This window comes from Durio zibethinus, chromosome 17 (genome assembly GCF_047325235.1).
Source record: "Durio zibethinus cultivar Kanyao isolate XHJ-2024 chromosome 17, ASM4732523v1, whole genome shotgun sequence".
NCBI classification, from domain to species: domain Eukaryota; kingdom Viridiplantae; phylum Streptophyta; class Magnoliopsida; order Malvales; family Malvaceae; genus Durio; species Durio zibethinus.
Window position 1 is genome coordinate 19,064,355 of NC_143178.1, and position 26,246 is coordinate 19,090,600.

The following is a 26,246-nucleotide window of genomic DNA, read 5'->3' on the forward strand; positions in this document are numbered from 1 at the left end:
TAATATTGCATGTTTTAGGTTTAATTGCATATTTATATTTTGTTTTTTCATTTTTGTTTTGATTGTTTAAGTATAAGGTAAAATGAGATAATTTTAGTTCTTATTATTCTCAATAAAATAATATCCGAGAGAACAATATTTTTTTATTACTTTTATGATCTTTGCGTTTACATATTCTTAATTAGCATGGGGACATTCAATGTAACAATAGTAATTATAATTATAAAATTTTTTTGTTGAAAATATGAAAAATATTTTCAAAATTATTTAATTTCAATGAAAGCAACGTATTATAAATATTACGTATTATTTACATGTCATAAAAGATAATATAATAAAAGATTTTTTAAAATAATCTTATATTATTGTAAACTAAATACAAAAAATTTATATTTATTAAATCAACAAAACAAAAAATTCATACAAATTTTTTAATATTACTTTCTCCTAAAATTGTGTATTTCTCATAATAAAAAATCTACCTACCAAACGTTGCCTTGTTATAATCTTTATTCAGAAAAGAAAAAACTGGTGGTTTAACCTTTTTAGGAGAATTCAGAGTGTTGGCAGAGGTTTATCCGGGAAGCTTTTTGATTCGATTAATAATCGGATAGAGGGAGAAAGGGTGAGCAAAAGGAAAGCAAATTAGGGGATTGAGAAAAGCAAGAGAGAACGAAAGAAAATCAAATGCATTTGTGGATTTCCAATTCAACTTATCATCCGCTTCTCCGTTTCCCTGTAAAGAGCGAGGCTCAAGTGCAAGAAATCAGGGTGTGCACCAACCGCACCTGCCGCAGACAGGGTTCCATGCAGGCCTTCCACACCCTCACCGCTCTGACCCCGCCTGACATCTCCGTGAAGCCCTGCGGTTGCCTTGGACGCTGCGGTGCTGGGCCCAACGTGGCTCTGCTGCCGGACGGCCAAATAGTGGGGCATTGTCGCACCGCGGCCGAAGCCGCGGAGCTTGTGGTTGGATTATGGTATGGAGGTGGCATTGGTGATGCTTCTAGCAAGAGTAAGGCTAGCCTGGATGCACTTGCTATGAGGATGAGAGCTGAGGCTTTGATTGACGAGGCTGATTTCTGTGAGGCTGAGCGCCTGCTTTCCCAGGTATAAAGAAATGCAACAAAAGTAGCAATCCTGTCAATTAATTTCTTGAGCAATCAATTACAAAATAACGTTAACGAATAACCATCGCTCCTTTGTTTCCACCGCACAGGCTCTCGATTTAAAACCAGTTGGTGGCATTCACATCCTTTACAAACAAAGGTTTATCCGGTTGTGTTAAGTGCAATCTATTTCTTCCTTTGAAAAAAAAAACCATTTTCATCATAATTCATCTTTATTTTATTTTGCATCCAGATCTGTTGCTAGACTGGCAATGCACAATTACACTGGCGCTCTTGAAGATGCCACTCAATCTTTGAAATTAGCCCCCAACTATGCCGAGGTGAGCTATTTACTTTCTTCTTACTTGAATTGTTAGAGGCAAGTAACTTGGACTTTGAAAGAATCTCTTACACTCTACTGGGTCCTGGATGGTAAAGAATCTCTTACAATATTGCTTGATGCATCTTGACAAAAGGGACCTTCAAGCAAGTAGTACTTGGGGGGCAAGTATGGACTTATTTTGTCTACACATTTCTATCAATAGCAACTTTTGGCATCCATATTTTTGTGCATATATGTTTATGGGTCTACAATGTGTGCTCATATATATATATATATATATATATATATATATATATTGCAGTCATTCTTTAATTGATTTTAAGGAAGATGTTCAAAGTTGAATCATTTTCACGCAAAACTATCAAAACCTTGAGGACAATCACGCCATTTAAAAAATTGTAATAAAAAATTCAATTGTGCTTTGCATGTCATCGAGGTATATTTACCATTCTTTTCATTTCTTAGGCTTATATCTTGCAAGGTGATGCTTTCTTGGCCATGAACCAATATGATTCAGCTCAAAAGTCTTATTCAACGTGTTTGCAGATAGACCCTTCCATTCGTCGTTCCAAATCATTCAAGGTATCATTTGCTCATTGACTGCATTGATTGCATCCCCTAGTCTATAAATAGGATTAACCTCATAGATGTATGATTTGTGTTACAATAATTTTTCACTTCATGTACGTGTTTCGTGCTTATCATATGTGGTTAACCTAGAACTAGAGGCAATATTTGAGTTAGTCTCAAACACTGGGATGTCATGAAGAGTTTTGACTTGGTGGGCTGATGTGGGGCTAGTTTAAGAGGTTCTTCCCCTTACCGTTTCCTTGAAATGCTTGAATACCTCAATTGATCATGCTTAACATACAATGTCCTTTTACACTTTCAATTATGGTGCCAAGTATAACAGTTAGCTCTTTGCACTGCTTGGCCTTATTTATTATAGGATGAACTAGAAATATAATTTACCCATTGGCTGCACTGTTTGTACCTCCCAACATGCAAATAGGTGTTGCCTTGCATAAATGATAGCATGAACTGCACTGACGCAGTACAGCTTGGAAGGGTAGGGTTTATGACAATAATTATCTAAAATTCTTAAGAAAATAGGGAAAGCTAAATAGAGAAAAGGAAAAAAAGAAAAGAAAAGATCTCTAAGCTTCACACCTAGGATTCCCATAACACAACCAAAAGAAAGAAAACATAAGTATTTGTGGGTTCCTTAATGGTACAACGAAGGTTGATTGCATCTCACTATCTCAATAGCAATATTGCTGAAAAATTCTCATAATAATCCATCTTCCAAAAGAAAAAAGTAGATTGATATTTAAATAGGCTCCTACAAAACCAAATCATAGAAGTAGAACTCATTCTGAGTAGGAATTTAAAGAAAATACTTAAGAACCCTAATTGAAAACTAATAAACTTTAGTTAAAGTTTTCGGTTAATTACACATTTGGTACCTAAAATCTATAGCCAAATTCTTTATTTGGTGCATAAGGTTAAATATTAGCAATTATGTATTTAAACTTTGCTTCCATCCAACAGGTTGCACACGTGACTAAAAATGAGTCAAATGAATGATGTGCCTGAAAACAACCTATAAAAACATGCCACATATCTCAAAATGCCATGTCAGCAAGCAACTTTTGTAATTTTATTGGATATTTTGAGTACATTATCCATTTGACTAACTGTGTTAGTTTATTGTGCAAATTGTTGAACAAAAGCAAAGTTTGAATACTTATTTGTACAGTTCTAAACTTCAAGTGCAAATCAAGAATTTGACCAAAGTTCAAGAACTAAATGTTTAATTAACCAAAAATAAAACTAAGATAATACTAGGATAAGGAAAACCAAACTAAGTTATGAAACCCTAATATAAACATAACATACCAAATATAGCACTAGATCTATAGGTCATATTTGGTATATAAGATTATGATGGGATATGATAAGATGATATTATAAATAAGATTAGATTAAATAATGTCATCCTCTCTTATGTTTGATGTATGCAAGGATTAGATAAGATAATTTATTTATTGGTCAAAAATATCCTTTCTCAAAGTTTATACAATTTAAATTATTGATGTAATTTTTAAAGGTATAAAAGGACATGTAAGTTTAATCCTATAAATTAAAAATCCACTTTGGGAGGATTGAAGCATCTTATATCAAGAGAATGATAATCCTTCTTGTAATCTTATCCTTTTCAATTAGATACAAACCAAACATAATATAAAATGATTATCATATTATCCTATCCGTTATCCTATGCACCAAACATGACCATAGAATATTACATCTAAGCACCATAAATACAATAAATTAAGAAAACAAAATCTTATATAAGTTAATCCCTTAATTAGCTTCCTAGCATTCTGCATTATTCACCTGACACAACTCAAATAAACTTTTAACTATTTTCTCTCTAGGCCTTTCAGTATCTATGTAGTTTTGCTCATCCTTGATATTAGCTTTCCTTCAATAACAACACTTTTTGAGAACAAGGTTACCACTTTTCTGCTTCCCAACCGTTTTACATCTAAGTTAGCACTATCTCCTGTACGTTTCCTCCCCTACCACCTTTATTTCCGTACTTGCCACAGTTCTCAAGTATGTTAAGGCTTTTTCTTTCTTTTGCCTATCTGAATATTCTATTCTCCCTGCTTACTCAGTTGTAATACTACCTTTTCCTTCTATGAGAACTCCTCAAACACTTGAAAAAATAATATCCTTAAGGTGAAGTTTCAACAAAGTTGACAAGAAATCATTACATAAGTTAGAAATGACATTAACTCTAGTGGAGGTTTAATGTTATAATGGAGGAATAATTCATGAATTAAGCTTATATGTATCATGCAGAAATTAATGAAATGATAATGACACAACATAATCTTAGGAAATTAAGAGTAGCATTGCGTACAAATATCAAATAAAAGTATACAAGAATAAGAGTATTTGCTACTTGTAGCCTTATTGGCATGGTAGACAAAAGAATTATGCAAGTCAACAGGAAAAGTAGACATTATGCAAAACACCAATTTTTGCAAAACCATTATTTATGGTTATAATATGATCACTAAAGCATAAATTCTCAAATGTTGAAAACTGCTATAAAGATTGTCAAAAATAATGATTAAATGTTGTTCATTAACTGTATAATGTGCTATATGCCATGAAAATTTCATTAAATTGCTGATATACGAGTCATTTAAATGGGAACAAAATTGAGGTAGAATGATGAATGTGATGAGTGCTGACCGATCCTTGATCAAGAATCAAACAAAGTTTGGTAATGATAGTTGTGTTTAATTTCTGTAATAAAGGTGCAATGGCAACTTATAGTAGTTGGGCTGGCAAAGTTATTTGAACTTGAAAAATCCTCCTAAACAAGAACTTGACCTATCAAGAATCTAAATCGAAGATGATCTATACTTGAAACCGACTCAAATTCAAAATGACCTAAACACAGAATGATCCAAAAAGCTAAATTTAGATGATATAAACTTAAATTGAGTATAACTTTATTTTTTAAAAATATTAATTTAATTAAAAAAATAAATAAAACTAAACTATTAGTTTACTAATATTTAATAACTTTAAATTATCTTTTGTAATATCTTTCCTTTGCTTGCATTTCTATAAAACTTTGGATGTTATCCTTGTTAATTATTAGTAAAAAAGAGTTAAAAACAAATTCTTTATGTTACTATAATTAAATTAAATTTCTACGTTTATACATAGGAATAAATTTTTTTTCAATTTTTCTTTTTTTTAATCTTATGTAATAATAGAAGAAATATTTAGCATAAATAATAATAACTTTAAAAACAAAAAGTAATTTATGAACTAGAAACACAATTGAATCTTTCTTCGTCTCACTTAGAAGAAGTTATTATTACATATCACTTAAATTTCATATAATAAATCGTTGACTCTTTAATGTAGCTAAAGAGAGAATTAAATATTCGTATCCAAAATTTGAAATGGCTTTTTACTTATTACCTTTCAAAGAAATTCTAATTTTGAGAAATTAATTAACACCACCTCTAGCTTTTGGTTAGGTATTGAGAAATTAAGGCGTAAGTCGTAACCATATCATGGGGATTCACTAATGATATTCAATGTAGTGAAAATTAAATTTAATATCAATCAATTAACAAAAATTGTTAATTCTTTTGGGAACAAAATGTTAATTTTTATGTGACTTTTAATTCATTTGGTTATTTTATGTGATTTAATGATTTTTTTTTTTGAAAAATTTAATTTTACGATATGAAAATTCAAAGTTGGATGTATGTCACAAATGGATGAAAATGTGGCTTTCAATAACTTAATAATGGCTGATAAAATTTGGCTTGATTTGAATAAACCATTCAAATTCAATTTGATTTGACTTTTTAGAGTAAAAAACTTGAACCCGAAATGATCTGAATTCAAATAACTCTAATGTCAAACCTGAATGATGCGAATCCAAGATTTCCATGATTCAAAGTGACCTGAAATAAATATGACTATAACCCAAAATGTCCAAACGTTTTCTGACTCAAAGGAACCTTACATGAAGTGACCCAATCCAAACCAAACCTAATCCGCTCTATTGCCATCAATAGATGGTGGTAGTAATTCTAGGGGTTACATTAAAGCATTCAAATCCAATTTGATTTGATTTTAAAAGTCAACAAGTTGAACTTGACATGTTTCTAATTGGAATGATCCTAGTATCAAACCTGAATGACTTAAACCCAAGATGACCATGATTCTAAGTGGCCCAAAATTAAAATGACCCTAAAAATGTACAAACTTCTTCCAACCTAAAATAACCTTGCTCGAAGTGTCCCAATCCAAATGAAATCTGATCTGCCTTATTGCCATCTCTAGATAGTAGCAGTAATTCTAGGAGTTACATTAACATTGTTAAATCGGAGTGGTGGAGATATAGGGTGAAGTGGGATTTGTTAAAAGAGATCTGGGATTATTGGAGTGAAGATTTTTTATGATTATAGTTCTAAAATCAAAAGAATGATCTCCCTAGGGTGGGAACATAAGGTTTGCATTCCCTTGATTCCCAACATTTGTTCTTATATGTTAATTAGGGATGGCAATTTCACCTATATCGACAGGTTACCTGTTCTCTGCCCTAAATGGATGCGGATATAGGGAAATTTTGTACCCGATTAGGTTAATCAGGTTCGGGGATGGGGGCAAGTGAGGTGATACTTGCCCCGCAAGTCACCCGATACCTTATATATTAAAATAATATATAACTTATAAAAAAATATTTTACATATCACTTTGTAAAATATAATTATTTTGGATTTTATTGAATTGTTTAGTGCAGATTTTTTATATATGATTTTTTTGAATTATTTTATTATTTTTAAAATTATAATTGGATATTTGGGTAAATTTGAGTTATCCGTTACATATCGGATATGGGGATGAGCATACAAAAATATTACTATGGGAATGAGTATGAATATCATAATCGGTTACAACGATAGAGTGTCATACTTGCCTTGATAGTGACTCGCATCCTAGGAAGCACAAACATGGCAAAAATCGCAACGTACCAATGTCATACCAATATGACATGGATACGTCTTCAACATGATGGAATATGTGTCAAACACACACAAACACGCTAAAAAAAAAAAAAGGGACATGCTCTTGACATGCTCCGGCGTGGCGAGGATACGGCATGGAAGGTTTTTTTTTTGTTACTTAAATTTTCTTTGAAAGCAGAGAATTGTAAAGCCCATATAGAAATTAATCAAAGGAGGAAGAATATCCAGCCACAATTAAAGTATAAAACCAAACAAGTGATGAATTCGTATCTAGAATCAGGCATCACCTGCTAATTTATTGAAGGTTGAAGAAAGATGGAGGATATGGTAAAGCCAAAGTGGAGACTGTTAATTTGTTGAAGGTCAAAGGTCAAAGAAGATGAAAATGGATGTGGTAAACCCTTAAAGTGAAGACTAGAGAAATATCCAGCTTATAGAGATATTCAATTTCTTTATTCGTTGGCCTTTTTGCTTTCCTTCGTTATTATATTGTGCTTTCTCCGCTTATAATATTGGATCGTGAATGAAGAATGGATCCATTAAAAAAGGGTTTTTATTGTGGTAGAAATAATATGGAAAATGGATAACTTGTTTTGGATCTTATTTGTATCGAATTTTTTAACATCATATTGAATGTTTTAATATAAGAAACATATAAAAAGTATTTCTTATTGTCATGTCCTGTCGTAGTTGTGTCTTTATTTTTTTTTAAATTACCATGCCTCCATGTCGTGCATATCCATGTTACGTGTCTGTGTTTGTGCTTCATAGCCTATTGCCATCCCTAACAACAATTCCAACAATAAATTAAGTTTTTTCCTGCTATTTTTCCTGTCTTATAATCTACGTTTAATAATCCATACTTTATAAATAATGAAAAAAAAAAATAGTGAATTATTGCTCAATCAAATGGGTACAATTCAGCAATGAAGGATATTACACAAAGAAATAGTAGACAAAAACTAAAATTAACAAGGAAAAAGTATTTGAAAGCAGTAAGTGCAAGTGAAAGGTGTGCACATTATCACAATAGTTGAACACTCTTTACTTTTAATAACTGTAAACAAAAAATAGTAACATGTGACATGATGTAGTTGGACAAAAAACTACACTATGATGTGTCACATTACCCAAATAAAGTAAAAAAATATATAAAATAAAAAAAAAATGAAAACCTAGAAACAACAAATAGGGGCAAATGAAACAGATTGTTTAGATGATAGTGTCACACCAATTGATTGAGATTCTGCAATCATGTAGATCGTATAAGTAGTAAACTAAAATTGTTCCCACAGAAATTGAAAATAGTGAATTAAGTATTGAAATTGCTTCACCTTTCTTATATTTGGCAAATTCAAAATAAAAATTGAATAACAGATGAAATTAAGTAAACAAAAACTGAATAATGTACATAAGCTCCAAAGTATGTAATAACAATGAATTAAGATGTAAACAACCCTAAATTAATGCAAACAACGAGTAATTAAATTAGTTAAAATGCAATCAACTTAAATTAATCTAAATTGAACTTCCCAACAAGTTAAAATTAAAACCTAAGCATGCAAAATCAATTTAAACATGTATCAACTCTAAACAAAACCCTAATTATGCAAACTATATGCTTTAACTAAAATCAAGAATTAAAACTTATGAATTAATTAGTGTAGCAACCTAAGTAAATAATTAAACATGCAAATATAATAAATTAACAAAAGTATAATAAAAAATGATGAATTAAATTAGAATCGAATTTAACTTAAATCAATTAAACTTAAAATCATGCAATTTAACTAAGGTGCATATGTAATAAAATAAACAAAAGCAATGAACTGAATTTATAATCAAGCAAAAGCAAATTAAACTTAATTCCTAAAACATGCAATTATTATGAATTGCTGAATAAACTAATTAACTAAACTAAATTAACCTTAACTTTAAAACCAGACACTAAATAAACTAATTAACATGCAAGAATTACTGAATTTAAACTTACCAGCTTATCTTAATTAAATTAAACCTAATTAAATTCTAATTAACCCTGAAAGCATATAATTTAAACAAATTAATGTAATTAAATCTTAACCAAATTCAATTAAACCTAAAAACATGCAATTTAATCAATTTAATCTCAAAAGAGCAACTTAAACTTAAAACCAAATTAGATTAATAAGCAGAACATGCAAACTGAATTAATTCTATTACTTAAAACATGCAATTATCAAATTCAAGAAAAACAACAAGTAAATTGCTTAAACTAAACTGATTTGAATTGAAAAAGCAAGAACAAAAACTTAAACTTATAAATTGAAACTTCAATTGCTTTGAAAACTGAAAACAAACTTGAACAATATTATATTGTAGTAAAAAAACGCTTAAGAACAATAAAACTTAAAAGAAAACAAGAAGAAAGTTATTAAACTAAAGGTTTGTTTGTCACCCCAACCAAAAACTAAAGCAAGTTTAAAAGAGCAAAAAAACAATAAAGAAGAGCCAAGTAACTAGACATTGGGCTGTCACACCAACCATGTTTTTCCTCAAGGCTAAGCTAGCTAGTTATAGAATAAGATTGCATAAAAACCCTAAAGAAATAAGTTGGGAGGTGTGGCAGCCTTTAACTTGAATTGAGAAGGGACCTGTTCTCTTTTAAACTCTTTCAAGCAACTCTCAAAGTTTCAACTTTGAGCTACTTCGCAACCTTTTTTTTGCAAGAGTCTTGTATGGTTAAGTCTTTAAGCAGCTTAAAAAGTCTTGAAATTTTCAGCTGCTTAACTCTTCTTGAACTCTTTTTAAACTTTAAATGTCTCAAAATTAAAGAGTGGGATGTGACTAGGGCTTTTTCAAGAGAAAACAATGTATTGCAATTACTTTTAAACTCGTGCCAACTTTCAATCTTCAACTAGGATTAAGCGTTGCATCTTTTAAGCACTTCTTGGACTAGGATTAGGACTTGTTGAATAAAAGAGAATTGGGTCATCCATCCTTGTTAACAGCCCACCAAACCTAACACTATAGTATTTTGGGCTCTATTAGGATCACCTCTTGGATTGAGCTAGCCTTGGACACAATCTTGGGCTTATCTTGCAACTTGGCCATCATACATCTTCTTTAGTGTGCCACCCATACCTTTATATATTCTTCTACCTCATGCAATCATACCCTAGGTAAGAATACCAAGTCAACTTAAGATTTCCTAGTCAACCTTGGAAAATCTTTCCCAAGTCGGCTTCACCAAGTGGATCTCCTAGTCAAGGTAGGAATTCCAAGTCAAAGTGGGATATCTTAGTCAAACTAGGAATTCAAGTAAAAGTGGGGAATCTTTTTTCAAGTAGGAAAACTATTGGCAAAATGAGCTTTTTCAATTTAAGGTGGGATTTGTCTAGAATTCTCCAAGATTAGTAAGATTTCCTTTTTTTTTCAAGATTACCTACACATTATCAAATTAATTACATTAGGAGTAAAAAGCATTTTATTTTGTCAAGAACAAAGCAAAAATAACTCATTTAAGTACTAAAAATAAGTCTAAATAACTCTATTTTATAGAGTTATCACCAATAACTTTAGCATATACCTTATTTATTGTTTCTATTCTTAAACTTATATATAAAATGTTCTCGTTTTTTACTATTTATTTCTTGGACATGCATGCATGTGTAAATTATAACAAGCTAAACACATTAGAGTTGTTGCAAAAGATGCTTGACCCTAATCCTTCTTTCTTATCAAATAAAGGTCCCTTTGGTTGTTTCCCTTCCAATCGTAATATTGCTGGCGACCAAATGGGGCATTAATGACTTGATAGAAAAGGTTTTTTGTTAGTTGTTACTTTTGCTACTTGTTTTTGTTTCTAGAAGCATACAACACATTTGCATAAAAAACAAATAATATTCATGAAAGATTATCGGTACGATATATAATTTGTTTAGGTCATGTTTGATGCCTAGGATGATAATTATCCTATACCATATTTGGTTTGTATATAAAGAAATGGATAGGATTGTAAGGAAGATTAATTATCATCTTGGTATAAGACGATTTAATCCTCCTAAAATGGATATATCTTATTATGCCCTTAAATATTATATTAATAATTTAAATTCTATAACTTTGAGGAAGGATAATTTTGACTAACAAATAAAATTATCCTATCCTAATTTTTGCAGAAATCAAACACAAGTTAGGATAATATTATTTAATCTAATCCAATTAATAATTTATCTTATCCTATGATAACTTTGTGCATCAAACATATCCTTAGCGAATGTTTTTGACACAAGAATATGATAAGATTGAATAAGATAATATTATAAATTGGATTAGATTAAATAATGTCATCTTCTCTTGTCTTTGATGTTTACAAGGATTAGGATAAGAAAATATTATTTATTGATCAAAATTATTCTTCCTTAAAGTTTATACAATTTAAATTATTGATGTAATTTTTAAGGGTATAATAGGACATGTAACTTCAATTTTATTGATTAAAAATAATCACTTCACTTTGTGAAGATTGAATCATCAAATGCTAAGAGGATCATTAATCATTCTTGCAATCTTATCATTTTCTTTTGATACAAATCAAATATAATATAGAATAATTATAATCTTATCCCAAACATAGCTTTAGATAACAAAATACCTTATTCTGCATCTATATGGATTATGTTATTCTAGGTGATACATTTTAATTATTTTATCCTTTTTCTAATCATTTAGGACTATGCTTTTTTACCCATTTTTTTATTCGTTTTACCTTTTGTTTTTTCATTATGGTAACTTTTCAAAAGTAAAAGCAAAACTGTAATGGAGTAGAAGTCTGTGGCTTTGTGTCTATTTGTTATTATACTTTTTACTTTTCTTTCGCTGCTGTTTGTTTCTCATTTTCCTCATTGCTAATAACTGCCTTGTATATATATATATTGATTTGCTGTTAACTTTAGAATTCATGTTTTATGCAATGAATGCAGATTCGGATGGCAAAACTTGAAGAGAAACTAGCGACAGTAAATACACCACATGACTCGAATTCCCAGTTGTAATTATACTGAAGAAGAATTCAGGAAGAGTCATGTTTCTTCTCGTACTTCCAGATTAGACTTCTCTTCTTCCTTCAAGTCTGTTTAATTTTCTAAATTATTTTCTGAAATTAAAACTTCAAATGAAATTATAAATTTTTATTTTGAAAGCATCGAGTACTTAAGGTTATTACATGGTGCTTCTCTTGCTTAACCTTGATAGGTTTAACGCATTTTTAAGAGATATATATGGAAAGATCTAGCTATACATATTATAACAATTTAGTTCCCACTGCAACACTGGTTTTTGTTTGTTAAATCTTCACTTTTTATGCCAAGCTGCTTTTGGTGGCATGGGATACTCACTAGTCTATTAGCGCCCAACAACAACAACAACAACAACAACAATAAATAAAGTTTTGTATCTCATAATTTTAGGATCAATTGTATGAAAAGTTAAAAATAAAAAATCATATTAGTTCGTAATTTTGAAACTTTTTGCATCACTCTTTCTAATAAAAAATAATTTTTTCATCTAATTTCTTAACCTTCATATTATTTCTTATTATTTGTATTTACATCCTTCATATTATTCCTTATTATTTGTATCTATGTCTTTTATGGTCTTCCTTTAAAATCTTTGGTTTCTTCCAAATCCAGAAGCTTATTTCTTCTAACAAGCTTATAGATAGGCTTATGTCTCACATGTTCAAATCACTCAAATAATCTTTTCTCAATTCAGACTACTTTTAATTTTCTTCAAATCTTTTCATTTTTGATTTTGTCTCTTTTGGTCTTATCACACATCCATTTAAGTATTCTCATTTAGATATGTTCATTTTCTTCTCATGTTGTTTCTTATCGACTCAACACTTGATCCAGATAACAATGCAGGTCTTATAGTGGTTTTATACAACTTCGTCTTTAACTTTAAAAGCATATTGCAATCATACAATACATTCGATGCATTTCGCCACCTTAGTCATCTTGTTTGAACCCTATAATTTATATCATTTTTTATCTCAGCACGACTTTGTATAATTCATCTCATATATCGAAAATGACATCTCTTTGAGATTATCTCACCATCAAATTTAATCACATTAGCACTCATTTTCCTATAAGTACTAAACATATATTCCATATATTGAGTTGTAGATCTACCAAACTAGTCCACTAGCTCTATATATGTTAAATGTATTATTGGAAGTGTTCATTGGCAAGACATTTTGCTAAGAAGCAGCAAATATCCCTTGATTTTTTAATTACTTGTATTACCATTATTATAATCACTGAGAGGATTTATCTTATTTCAGGAATTTAAACAAAAGTATGGATGCATACATGCTTATTGTCTTATGGAACTAACATTGATTCTGCCCATTCTCACAATGATCTATGACACCACAACTATACCAAACTTGTCCTACCTCTGTTAAACCAATCAGTAAGTGCAACAGATGAGTAGACTGATATGTATATATGAGTCATTTGCACAATCCTCGTTTGCAGTTAAGTTCGCTTGCATGGCATTGCGCAAGCTTCATTTCTGTTTTTTTTTTTTTGTTGATAATTGAGGCTTCAAGCCCCTTAATTGTTAAACACTATCAAACAACAACAAAGATAGTGTAGGTTATGTATGATTAATGTGCCCAGCCAAAAAAAAAAAAAAAAAAACATGTATGGCCAATGTCATGCGCATCGTGTTAGGAAATTTGCCTTTTAATCCCATAATTTGTATGTGAGATATTTTAATAATAATAGTTATTATTTTAGAAAATAATTATTTTTTCTTTTGGATATGTGTTTTACACTAATTTGATATATGGTTGTCCATTTAACTATATGAAATGTTATTAGGGTGCATTAATATAATTAATGTGCAGAGATCTTAATCATATTATATAGTTAATCAATTATAATTTATTTATAAACTTAATAGAAAAGGGCAATTTTATTTGTAAAGATTGTAGTGTACCAATGAGATGATTTGTCTCGAGCATGGAAGCGAGATTTCGATTTGGCATGCTAGTGCATTTGAAATGCATTGAACTGGACTTTGGTGAGAATGTATCTTTCTAATATTGTCTCCTATAAAATATAATTCTCACTGCTATTAATATGTAAAAGAATTACTTAAATTTTTGGTATTTGAACTTTAAAAAATATACAAATTGGTGTTTAAAAAAATAAAATATACAATTTGCACCTTAACTTTTAAATTATGTATTATGTTAATCCAAACACTAATTTTGTTAAGCATATCAATTTATATGTAGTGTTTGATAGATATTATCAAATTATTTATTCATCACGTATATTACAAAAAAAAATTTTCAATGAAAAAATTTTAAAAATATGTTTTTTTACGTAAACAGTAAAAATTATTTAGGTGATCGGTTAATTATTTGTTATGTGATATCATATGATATTTTTATAAAACAGTTTTTAATTTTATTTAATAAATAATATGTTTAAAAGTTTTAAGTATCAAAAGTATAATTAACTTTATGCATATTATTTATGCATACCCAAAAAAAAAAAAAAAAACTTTATGCAAAAGATCCCTAACCTTGAGAGAATGATGAACTTTAATTTATTATTTTTGTTTCTTTAATATATTAAGGAATGCAATTTATTAGCAATCAATACTTTAGTACGTTGGGAAATTATATTTTAAATTAAGGCAACATACATTCTTATAATGGAATTTTACATTTCTCTTTATAAGTGGAGACATTCCCTGGTAGCAATTTATTAATTTGGTTAAAGGAATCATGATCAAGTATTTTAGCATAAAGTGTGCTAAAATTTAATAGTAATGATGAAAATAAATTGGGATTCAAGAAATAAAAAATCATAAGCTTAAAAGATTAATTGTTCATGAATGTTTAAGTGAAGGGACTTGTTTACATGTAGTTAGTAGGTCAAAGAATTGACTTTATACTTTGATATAATTTAATAATTTTTTAGAGTACAATTACAATTTTAGTGGTAAAAATTGTAATTAACATATTTTTTAATTTATTTACGAAATAAATGGAAATTAAAGAAATTTATTTACGAAATAAATGGAAATTAAAGAAATCTGTTGAAGCTAGGATTTACAAGTCCTTATTGGTCTCGCTTTATACCTCTTTAATAATTATTTAGTTTAATCATAATTTTAAGAAAAAGGAAGAAAAAAAACTCAGATATTAATTTGGATTTACAAAACATGAATTTGCTATATATATATATAGGTGCATACATCTATAAATTTAATGTTGCTTATGTATGAATTAGCTATGTTGTGTCACGCAATGCAATTTTGCTCCTTTTTTTTAATTTTTATATTTAATTAATTATTAAAAAAAACCAACAAATAAATAAATATTTTTTAAGATTTTACATTTTTGGTGTGGGGTCTACGTATATTAAACTTTTCAGTTTTTTATTTTTTCCTTTTTACCCTTCTTTTACTTTTTTTTAAATAATAAATAATTTTTTGGATTTTAAATTTTTGTGGGAGATCACTTGATATGAAAGTTATATTATATTTTTATTTATAGTTTATTTTTATATATTTAATAAATAATTTTTAGATTTTAATTTTTTTTTACTGACACTCACTTGATATCAACAATATGTCATATATCAAGTCATTTGATTGCTTTGCATATTTTCATATTTATTTAGTTTTCTTTTTTTCTTTTTTAATATTTTAAAAAATATATTTTTCATTATTTTTTAATTTGATCATTTTTAAAGAAAAGGATATTAGTTGAGGTATCGATGTCACATTCGAATTTATTTCTTATTCTTCTTCAAGTCCTTTTTTAGTATTCTTTTGGTTTTTTAACATCAATGACACAATATTTTAGAAAACTTCGTTATTGCTAATATTACATGGTGACTTAACTTTTTTATCTTTTTTTATTTTTTTGCTTTTGTCTTTTTTTTTGTTATTTTCTTCCTTTCTTTTTTTTTCAAATTTTTAAATTAAATCCTTTTTTTGAAAAAAATTAGATCTTTCCCTTTTTTTTGTTTAATTAGATAAATTTTGTACTAAAAAAAACTGGTAAATAAATTTTTTTAAAAAAATCGATGAAGGTATGTATGACAAAATAATCCTATACCTAATAGGTTTCAATTAGTCCGGATCTAATATATATATTTCTTTTAATTTGGGATATGATCGAATTTAATTTTTAAAAGATGGGAACATATTGGATATGAGTATAAGACATTTCATCTTGTCTAAGTACATATAAATATATGTTTTATTATTGATTAAAATTTAAATTTATACATGTATTATATTAAAAAAATAATTATTTAATTTCTTAATTTCATAAATCCACATGCAATCCCCATTTGGCTTTTTTTTTCTTTCCATTTATTTTTTTTTCAAAAAGTTTTGACCTTTTTAATTCAGATAAATTTTGTAAAAAAAAAAAAAATAGACGTAGGGATGATAAAACAAGTCATATCTCATGAGTTTTTATTTGGTCTAATCCAATGTGTTAGATTTTGAAATCAAGGTTGATCAAAGGGGGTTTGGGCCTATCTGGCCTTAGTATATATATAATTAAATTTTAATTAATTTTATATTTATATGTTATTATTTAATATTTTAATTTAATATAAATACTATATTTATATATAATTAAGATATAATTTATCAATTCATCCATCCATCAAGTATGTAAATTTTACTCATTTTGATTTTTATTTGACATTCATTTATGGTGTGATATGACATCTTATTTTTTTATTTTTTTATTTTTTCATCATTATTCTTTTTTGTCAACTTTTTTGCTTTTTTAAACTTTTGTATTTTTAATTTAGATAAATTTGTTAAAAAACTAATTGAGGCATGGCATCCCGATTTGATTTTTCCTTTCATTTTTTTATTTTTTAATTACATAAATTTTGCAATAAAAGGAATTGGTGAATAGAGATGAGAAAATAATTTGTATATGATGGGTTTTGATTTGACTAGATGTGATATAGGATAATTTTTTTCTTTTTTCCTTTTTTTCCTTTTCTCGATTTTTCCTTTTTATTTGTTTTTATACATTTTTTATTAAATTAATTTTGTTAAAAAAAAAAAGACCAATAAAGATATTACATCGTAACCCATTTGTCTTTTTTCTCTATTTCCTTTTTTGTATATTTGAACTAGATAAATTTTGTAACAATATGTGCGAATTGATAGAGATAACAAAACAATTCGTATTTGATGAATTTCGATGCATCTTGATCCGATATAGGTGAGATTTTTTACATCAAAATCAAGTTAGGATAGATTGAGCTTTCTATAAGGTACGAGATTAGGGCAGAAGTGTGTTTGGGATGCTTTGGTCCAACTCATTTTGGAGTATATATAAAAGTATATTTTTATTATATTTTAATTTTATATTTATATATATATGTATTATATTAATAAATATATTATTTGATATTTTAATTTAAGAATGAATATTTTAACTCAATTGAAGCATGATTGCAAAAAATAAAAAAATAAAAAATTGAATTGAAGTGTTCATGTGACACTCTTTATGAGCTCTTTTTTTATTTTTTTGTTTTTGTATTTTTAAAGATTTTTTTATATTATTATTTTTTGTTACATATATTTTGTATGAATAAGAGGTTAATATAGATATCCATATGTCACTTTTATTTGGCTTTTTGTCTTTCAATTTTTTTTGAATAAATTTTGCCAAAAACATCCATCAATAAAATTTTTTTGACTCGTAACTATGCGGGAGTACTCACCTAATCTAATACAAAGTAGGTGATAGGGGTATCGCTTAAGTTATAAAGAAAATTAAAATAAAAAGGAAAGGAAGCCACCGCAATTTGCTTTATAGTAAGCAAAATTAAAAATTTTTTTTGCATTTGCTTTAGGATTGGAATGGTACCAGCCCACCAAATATCAAGAGGTAACAAGGAGAATATCTAAGGTTTTCGAAGTTGTTTTTTTTTTTTTCCCATCTTGTTTAAGCTTTCGCGAAAATTTAATTTAATGTTATGTTTTGTAATGTTAAATAAAGAGGATTTTAGGACCTTTTTAATTGGTTTATTTGCTAGTGAAACCAACAATGGTATTAGGCCACCCTCTTTTATTTAGAAATCAAATCTTGATCTTTAATTGTTAAAGACTCTTTATATGAAACAAGTTGTTGCATAGATTTATCAAATCAGATTTGTGGTTGTACCTCCTAACTATTTTTGTTCCAGATAGAAAATAAGCACCCTTTCATGGCCATGATTAATTATTGTTTTTAATTTTGTGATATTTCATGGTTGTATAATATTTTGGGTTTGTAAAGGGCAAGCTATTATGGATTGGTTTCCTAATTTAATATTTAGTCATAGTTTATTGTTGTAAGACCCAGAGAAAGGTTTTATTTTTTTTTAAACCATGTTTTGATCCTTGAATATCTCGAATTTGGAGAAGACTTGGTAACATGCATAAAGTTACTATCAGTGGAATCGGTTGTGAGCAATTTGTTGGCATGAGAGGAGAGTCCTATGTTTATTGAATTTGAAATTCTTTAATTTTGTATTTAATATTCTGATTGTTTTTTATTACTTAAATTGTTAAGTAATAGATATAAAGTAATTAGGATAAGGTAGCAACAAATTAAAATAAATTTAATTGATATGAGATATGATCATATATATTAATAAAAAGGAAATCCCATCACAATTAGTTTATTTTAATTTAGTTTATACATATGTTAATTCATAAGATGAATGGTATAATATGATTATTTTGTATCATTATAATAAAAAACTCTTAAGTTAAAATTTCAAGTGGGAGAATAATTGTTAGGAATTAGTAGCTTCACCATTAGTTTATAGTAAGGAAAATATAATTTTTTCATAAAATTATCTGGGCTCCCTGTGGGAGGTATTTAATTTTCGAGTTACAAGTATAAACTTCTTAGGATAGAGATAAGAGAATCAAAGTAAGAAATATTATCTTATGGTAATGTAATTTAGGTCATGTTTGATGTATAAAATTATTGATATGATAGGAATATAATCATTCTATATCATGCTTGATTTATATCTAAAGAGAGAGATGTGGATTAAAAAGAGGATTAATATCCTCTTGGTATAAGATTATTCAATCTTTTTCAAGTGAAAATGATTATTTTTAGGCTACGTTTGACACATAGGATTAGTTGAAGGATATGATACTAATCATCCTATCATATGTTTGTTATACACTTAAATAAAAGGATTGGATTATTGAAGGATTAGATATCTTATGCTAATAGGATAACTCTATCTTTTGGAAAAGTAAAGGATTATTTTTAATTTATGTAAAAACTTATATGTCCAATTATACTCTTAAAAATTACATCAATAATTTAAATTATATAAAATTTGAGAAGGATAATTTAGATAAATAAATAAATTATCCTACCTTAATCCTTTTATACATCAAACACAAAATAAGATGACATTATTTAATTTAATCATATTCATAATATTGTCTTATTCTATCATATCATAATCTTATATATCAAACATAACCTCATTAAATTATTTAAAACTCTAAATGATAGTATACACTTGACAAAGAATAATAACACCATTCCTACAAAGTTCTTGTTTGTTGATTCTTTGAGGCTTAGAAATTTGGCAAGTTATATTTATTGACATGAGATGTGCATATATAAAAATCATGGTAATATTACATAATTCATATTTTCCTTCATAAAGGTACTATTTAAGATTAGGTTGCCATGCTTTCACTTTTTATGTTTTTATAGGTTCACATGATATTTTATGATTGCTAAAGTCTTTTTACCACATGCCCTTATTTAATTGTTATATTTTAGCTTATCTCTCAAATTTTTTACAACACCAATATCAGTTATTTTCCGTAGCTCCAGATATTTTGCAAAATTTGTATGAAATGTTTGTCAACCAAAGTTATGTTGCTAGTATTATAATGGTTTTGGAGATTGTTTAATGAAAATTTTAAAAAATTAAATTAAATTGAAAGAGACATCATTAATATTTTTTTGTTAGGTGTAATGCCCATTTAAAATTTTTTATAATAAAATCTTAAATTTAATTAAAACTTATTAAAAAAAAGATTTTTTGTTTATAAAAAATAAAGTTAGGTTCAATAGTACAGTTATATGTTGGAAAGAATTAACACCCCAACAATGCCTATTTAAAAAATAATACCAATTAACTATATGTTATCTCTTAACATTGATGAAAGCAATTTTATTTTTGATATTTAAAAAATAATTATCTTAATTTTTCTTACTACAACAAAAATCCTTTTTTCTTTCAAAAATCTTTTGCTTGAAAAATAAATAAGAACCTTGTATATTTAAAATTTCTCAAAAATATTTTAATACTTTGGCAATATTAAAAGAAATTTTCTCACCTAAGAATCTCTTAAAAATTATTACTCAAACTTTTAAACAATCTCATTTTCGACAATTCATATTTATCTTCAAAGTCATTATTTGTGATACATATAAGAAAATATGAAGCTCGTAATTTAATTTAAACAATATTTTAGTTTTTTTTTATTTTTATTTTTTACAAAGAAAAGGTAAAAAAAAATTATTGAAAATCATTCCTAATACTTTAATAATTTGGTAGTATTTTGGAGAATTTTTTTCACTTAGAGATTTTTTAAAAATTACTACTTCAACTTCTATAAAATCTCATCATTGGGAATTCATATTTTTTAAAAAAATTATTATTTTACCCAAAAGTTATACAATAATACAATTATTGATAAATAAATTTATTTCCTAAAAATGTGTATTTTTATACATAATTTATGTTTTTATTTCTTTTTAAAAAATTATTTAAATTAAAGGAAAATGAAAGAAAAAAAATGAAAATCTTTGTGTTGAAAAGAGTTTCTAAACATTTCAATACTTTGCAATTTTTAGAAGACTTTTCTTACCTAGAGAGTTCTCGAAAATTACCATTCGAACTTCTTGGAGCTCTATTATTGAAAATTCACATTCATTTTATTTTTATAAATACACATGATGCAAGGGTTCTTACATGATACAAATAATAATAAAAAAATAAATTTACAACTTTTAAAATTATCCAAATATTTGAATTTTCATACCATATTTCCTTTTTATTTTTTTAATTTAATCAAAGTAACACTAATTATTTTAGAGCACGTACCCATTTAAGATCTAATATAAATGTGCATACAATTAAAAGAAACTAAACAAAATAACAAAATAACAAAAAAAAATTACCAAGCTATTGGGTTTGACCCAATGAAGAGGAAAGCCCAAAATTATTCAAGTCAAATTTGAAGTGGGCCAAAGTTGGATCTGGTCTAGGTGGGTCCAATTCGAAGTGAGTCATGGTTGGATCCAGCTAGGGACAGCGTCGGGTTAGATCCTATGTAGGTGGGGCTAGCGATTCGGCTCAGTGGTTTCCTTTTTTTTGTTTTTTTTTTCTAATCCATTTATTCCTCTTACCTTAAAAAAAATTACCCTAAAAAAAAGATCCAACTACTAACCACCTTAAAACCTAAATGTTGATGGTTTATCGCCGTACATACCACTACCCTTGTCACTGTCTGATGCCAATTATAGTAAAAAAAAAAAAAGCTTTTTTGAATTCCTTTTCCTTTCTTTTGTTCACTTTTCCAAAGTCATTTTGTGTGAAAGTTTTTGGTTTTTCCTAGAACCTTGAAATTTGAAACTTTAAGTAGCTAAAAAATACTATTCCACTATCCAATCTTTTTGAAACCAAAGTATGTCCTTCTCTTCTCTCTAATCTTTTTTTTCACCATTTAGATGCCCTAAAAATAACCCATATCATCATGAGCTACCTTACACTGCCATTACTCATACCTTCATTTACTATCCAAGCTCCAACTATGTCATTTTCCTTTCTAAGATCTCTTTCTTCATCCGAAATCCAACCTTAAACCTCATTAGGGCAATCCCAAACTGAGACTTTAACAAAACCTTTTTTTCTCTCTTTTTAACTTTTTTTTTTTGCATTTTTGGTTTTTTTTATTGGTGGCTACTGCTTTCCCTAAGGGAAATGGGTTTTATTTTTTTATGTTTTTCTTAGGTTTGGCTGCTATAGGATTCGAGTTTGGGTCGTAGGGAAGGTTTTGGGGTTGTTTTTGTTAGTGATGGTTTGACAGTAGTTGTGGAGATAGTGATTGGTGGTAGGGTTTTGGTTGTGATGGCTATTGATTTGGGCAATGGTGAGGGGTTGTGTATGATGTGGTGATTGGTGGTTTTCTGTTAGTGATGAGGGGTTTGGTGATTTAGGTGGTTGCTGGGTGGTTGTGGTTGCAGTGATGATGAGATTGGGATGCTGAATGGGTAGAGGGAAAGATTAGAATATTAGGCTGGGTTTAGGTGTTTGTTGGTTAGGGTGCTAGTTGCTGCTGGTGGGCTATATTGGTGAGACATGAAAGTGGTGATCTCAATTTTGGTGGCTTGTTGGCATAGCTGAGGTTGTGGCGATAGTGATAGCAGGGCTTTGTAAGTGGCGGTGAGAGGAGCTATGGAAGGTTATTGGCAATGATGGGCTTGGTTAAAAGTAAGAATGATTTTTTGTGGTTCTTGCTTAGGATTGAAAAATTTTGTTCCTCTCCCTGTGTGTCCAAATCCCCTCGTCTGTGTCCCTTTTATAGGATCTTGTAGAACCACCATTTAGATAAGACATATGAATTGAATTTTAAGCAAGGTTATGGCAGGAAACTACTGCATTTGGGAAAATGTAGCTTGCTAGGTTTGGGAAAATGGAAAAGTTTGATGAATTTGTGTAGGGGTCAAAGGTTAAAACACAAGGTAAAAACTGAAGAGTTAAAAATGGTGCAACCATCTGAAAATGGTGCAACCAATTGGGTTCAATGGATCTGGAAAGATAATGACTATCTCAGCCTTAGTATTGGCTTTTTTGAAAATTTAAAATAGCTTGTTTTCAATTAATCAATCTTAATAAGAATAATTACGCTTAAAAATTGAATTTGGACATCTATTAGGCTTTGAAGCCTAAAGCCCAAATCACTTAATTACGAATTAATTCAAAATTGGTTTCAAGGTCACGTAAAATAAATCTCTAAGGAAAATTGACCTTAAGACAAAGCTCATCAAAGCCCAACATGAAATAAGTCTAATTAAAGTGTCAAAATAAGCTTGAATTAGGATAACCAAATAAAAAATCAAATCGAATTATTTTAGCAAAATTCGGTGTCTGCAGTTAGGTAGGTCATGATGAAGTCTATAATGAACATTACAATGGTCAAAGGAACTTTAGTTCAAGAGCATTATTTGAAAATGATTTTCTATTTAAATGAACTAGAGATCCTAGGTGTAGAAATTGATGGGGGAAACCTAGGTTGATATTTTACTAAGGCCATTGCTAGAGTCATTTAGTTAGTTATATGAACAAATTAAAGTTAAGCTTAACTAAATTGATTAAAGAGCTCCAAGCAACTAAAGATATTTTTTATGCCAAAGGTAATGTTCAAGTTGTTGATGTTGGCACTTCCAAACAAAAGCTAAAAGGCAAACATCAAAATAAAAATAAATGAGGCAAGTAATAGAAAAGTTTTGCACCTAATGTGTCCGATAAGGGAGTGGATGAGGCTAAGCTCAAGCCCCAAGCAAAGTGTTTCCATTGTGGGAAAGTAGAACATTCAAAAAGAAATTATCAATAGTTTCTGGCAAAACAAAAGAGAAATTTATGATTGAATCACTCATTTTTGAAGCATGTTTTGCAGTTTGTTCTATAGAGTTCTGGTGTGTAGATTTGGTAGCTACTAATCATGTTTGCAATTTTTTGTAAGGGTTTTAGGAAACTAGAAGAATGAGTGAACGAGAGATCGAACACTTGGTTTAATTGCAAGAGTTGCAGCACTAGTAGTAGGAATAGTTTATTTACAATTTAGAGACAATAAGAGTTTATAATTGAAAGACTGGCTTTATGTACCAGACATTCGTAGGAACTTGATTTCAGTTTCTCACTTATTTAGACAAGGATATTTGGTTACTTTGATTCTAAAATGGTTATTAGAAGAAGTACAATTTTTGTTTGTGACGGTACATTGGTTGGTGATCTGTATATTTTTACTCTTATATAATACTCACTATAAAATATTAAAAAGAATAACCAATTACCATTAAAAAGAAAAGTTTCTTCCTTAAACCAAACTTATCTTTGTCACTTACGTTTGGGTTATATTAATCTAAATAGGATCCAAAGACTAGTAAAAGGTGAACTTTTGGGTTCTTTGGAGGTTGAACCTCTTATAGCTTACGAATTCTATTTAGAGCATAAAATAACCAAAAGGCTTTTTACAGCAAAAAGGTATATAGCCAAAGAGCTATTAGAATTAATACTAATGGATGTAAGTGATCCATCGAATGTTCAAGCAAGAGGAGGTTATGAATATTTTATCATTTTGACTGATGATTACTCTAGATATATATATTTGTATACTTATGCACTCTAAATCTGATACTTTTAAAAAAATTAAAGAATTTTAGGCTAAAGTAAAAAAAACATATGGGTAAATACAAAAAAGGTCTTTGATCTTGTAAAAGAGGTAAATATCTTCTAGGGAATTTCAAGGACTACTTATCAAAAAATTGGATTTTATCCTAGTTAACTGCACCAAAGACATCCAACAAAATGGTGTAGATGAAAGAAGAAACAAAACTCTTTTAATAAGGTAAGGTCTATGTTAAGTTATTCTACTTGACCCATTTTGTTTTTGAGGATATGCACTAGAAACAACAATATACTTCTTGAATCTTATTCCATTTGAATCTATAGAAAATACTCCTTATGAGTTATAGATAAGACAAAATCACAATTTACACCATATATACATTTGGGGTTGTCTTGCACATGTACGGAAAGGCAAGATAAATTTAGATAAGTTAAGAACAAGATTAGAAGTATGTTTGTAGGATATCCAAAAAGAACTATGGTATGCTTATTCTTCAACCCTAGCAAAAGAAAAGCATTTGTTAGTACAAATGTGATTTTCTTAGAGGATGACTATGTGGTGAATTATAAGCCAAGAAGCAAATTTGTATTGGAGTTGTCAGAAACTTCACCTATTCAATCAACATTGGCACCACTAGTTGAGGATGAATCACCAAGAGTTTGTAAATCAAACACATATGATATGTAAGAGCTATGTTATAGTGGAAGAATTATCAAACCATTGAACAGGTACACGCTCTTGAGAAAAACCTATGATGTTATTCTTGATGAACAAGATTTTAACCCCTGAACTATGATGAACCAATTAATGATGTGGATGTAATATCTTGGAAATAGGCTATGAAATGAGAGTTAGATTCTATGTATTCTAACAATGTTTGGGAACTTGAATAAGCACATGATGAGATCAAACCTATTCAGTGTAAGTGGGTCTACAAGAGGGGGAAAAAAGGTAGATAGAAAGGTAGAAACCTTTAAAGCAAGGTTGGTTGCAAATTATTTTAATTAGAAACAAAGAATTGATCATGAGGAAACCTTTTCACCCATTGTCATGGTTAAGTTTATTAGAATTATCCATTGCAACTTATCTTGATTGTGAGATTTGGCAAATAGATGTAAAAGTAGCTTTTTTGAATAGTTACCTTAAGGAGGTCTATAAAGTGCAACCCAAAGGTTTAATAGCAAAAAGCAAAAGAAAAAGGCATCTTGTTTGTTAGTTGCATAAGTCTATTTATGGACTTAAGCAAGCTTCGAGATCATTGAATATACGATTTGACGAAGCAATCAAATGCTTTAGATTTATTGAAAATCTAGATGAATTGTGTCTTGTAAAAAAAAGTGAAACAGTTTTCTTGGTTCTTTGTATTGATGATATCTTGCTTATTGAAAATGATTTATGAATGTTATCAATTGTTAAAATTTAGCTATCTAATCATTTTGATATAAAAGACTTAGGAGAAACTAGTTACATTTTAGGGATCAAGCTATGGCAGGATCAAAAAATAAAATGTTAGGCATACATTAAGTTGTTTATATAGATAAAATCTTGGTCAAGTTTATAGTATGCATAATTCCAAGAAAGATTTATTTCCCTTTAGACATGGAATAAATCTGTCAAAAGAGCAATGTCTCAAGACATCTCAAGAGGAAGAATGCATGAAGGTAGTTCCTTGTGCTTCTACAACATGAAGCCTAATGCATGCAATGTTGTGTATTAGACTAGATA

The 26,246-nt window shown here is 28.5% G+C and overlaps 1 protein-coding gene across 2 annotated transcripts; it reads left to right on the forward strand.

Annotated features, from left to right (window-relative positions):
• Positions 1-494: 494 nt before the first annotated feature.
• On the forward strand, positions 495-12,230 carry LOC111282763 (tetratricopeptide repeat (TPR)-containing protein). Of its 2 annotated transcripts, XM_022871003.2 has the most exons (5): positions 495-1,110; positions 1,220-1,269; positions 1,363-1,450; positions 1,918-2,034; positions 11,993-12,230. In XM_022871003.2, the coding sequence occupies exons 1-5, from the start codon at positions 688-690 to the stop codon at positions 12,062-12,064; spliced, it is 750 nt and encodes a 249-aa protein (XP_022726738.2). In that variant the 5' UTR covers positions 495-687; the 3' UTR covers positions 12,065-12,230. The 2 variants fall into 2 exon arrangements, with proteins under 2 accessions (XP_022726738.2, XP_089602674.1); XM_089746548.1 differs by lacking the exons at positions 1,918-2,034; positions 11,993-12,230 and adding an exon at positions 1,548-1,808 and having other exon boundaries at positions 544-1,110.
• The last annotated feature ends 14,016 nt before the right edge of the window (positions 12,231-26,246 follow it).

Bases quoted from the DNA above. Each gene is read 5' to 3' on its own strand.
- LOC111282763 (XM_089746548.1), top strand. From the start codon at position 688: ATGCATTTGTGGATTTCCAATTCAACTTATCATCCGCTTCTCCGTTTC. The intron at 1,111-1,219 runs GTATAAAGAAAT...TCCACCGCACAG, and splicing joins CTGAGCGCCTGCTTTCCCAG to GCTCTCGATTTAAAACCAGT. The intron at 1,270-1,362 runs GTTTATCCGGTT...TTTTGCATCCAG, and splicing joins CACATCCTTTACAAACAAAG to ATCTGTTGCTAGACTGGCAA.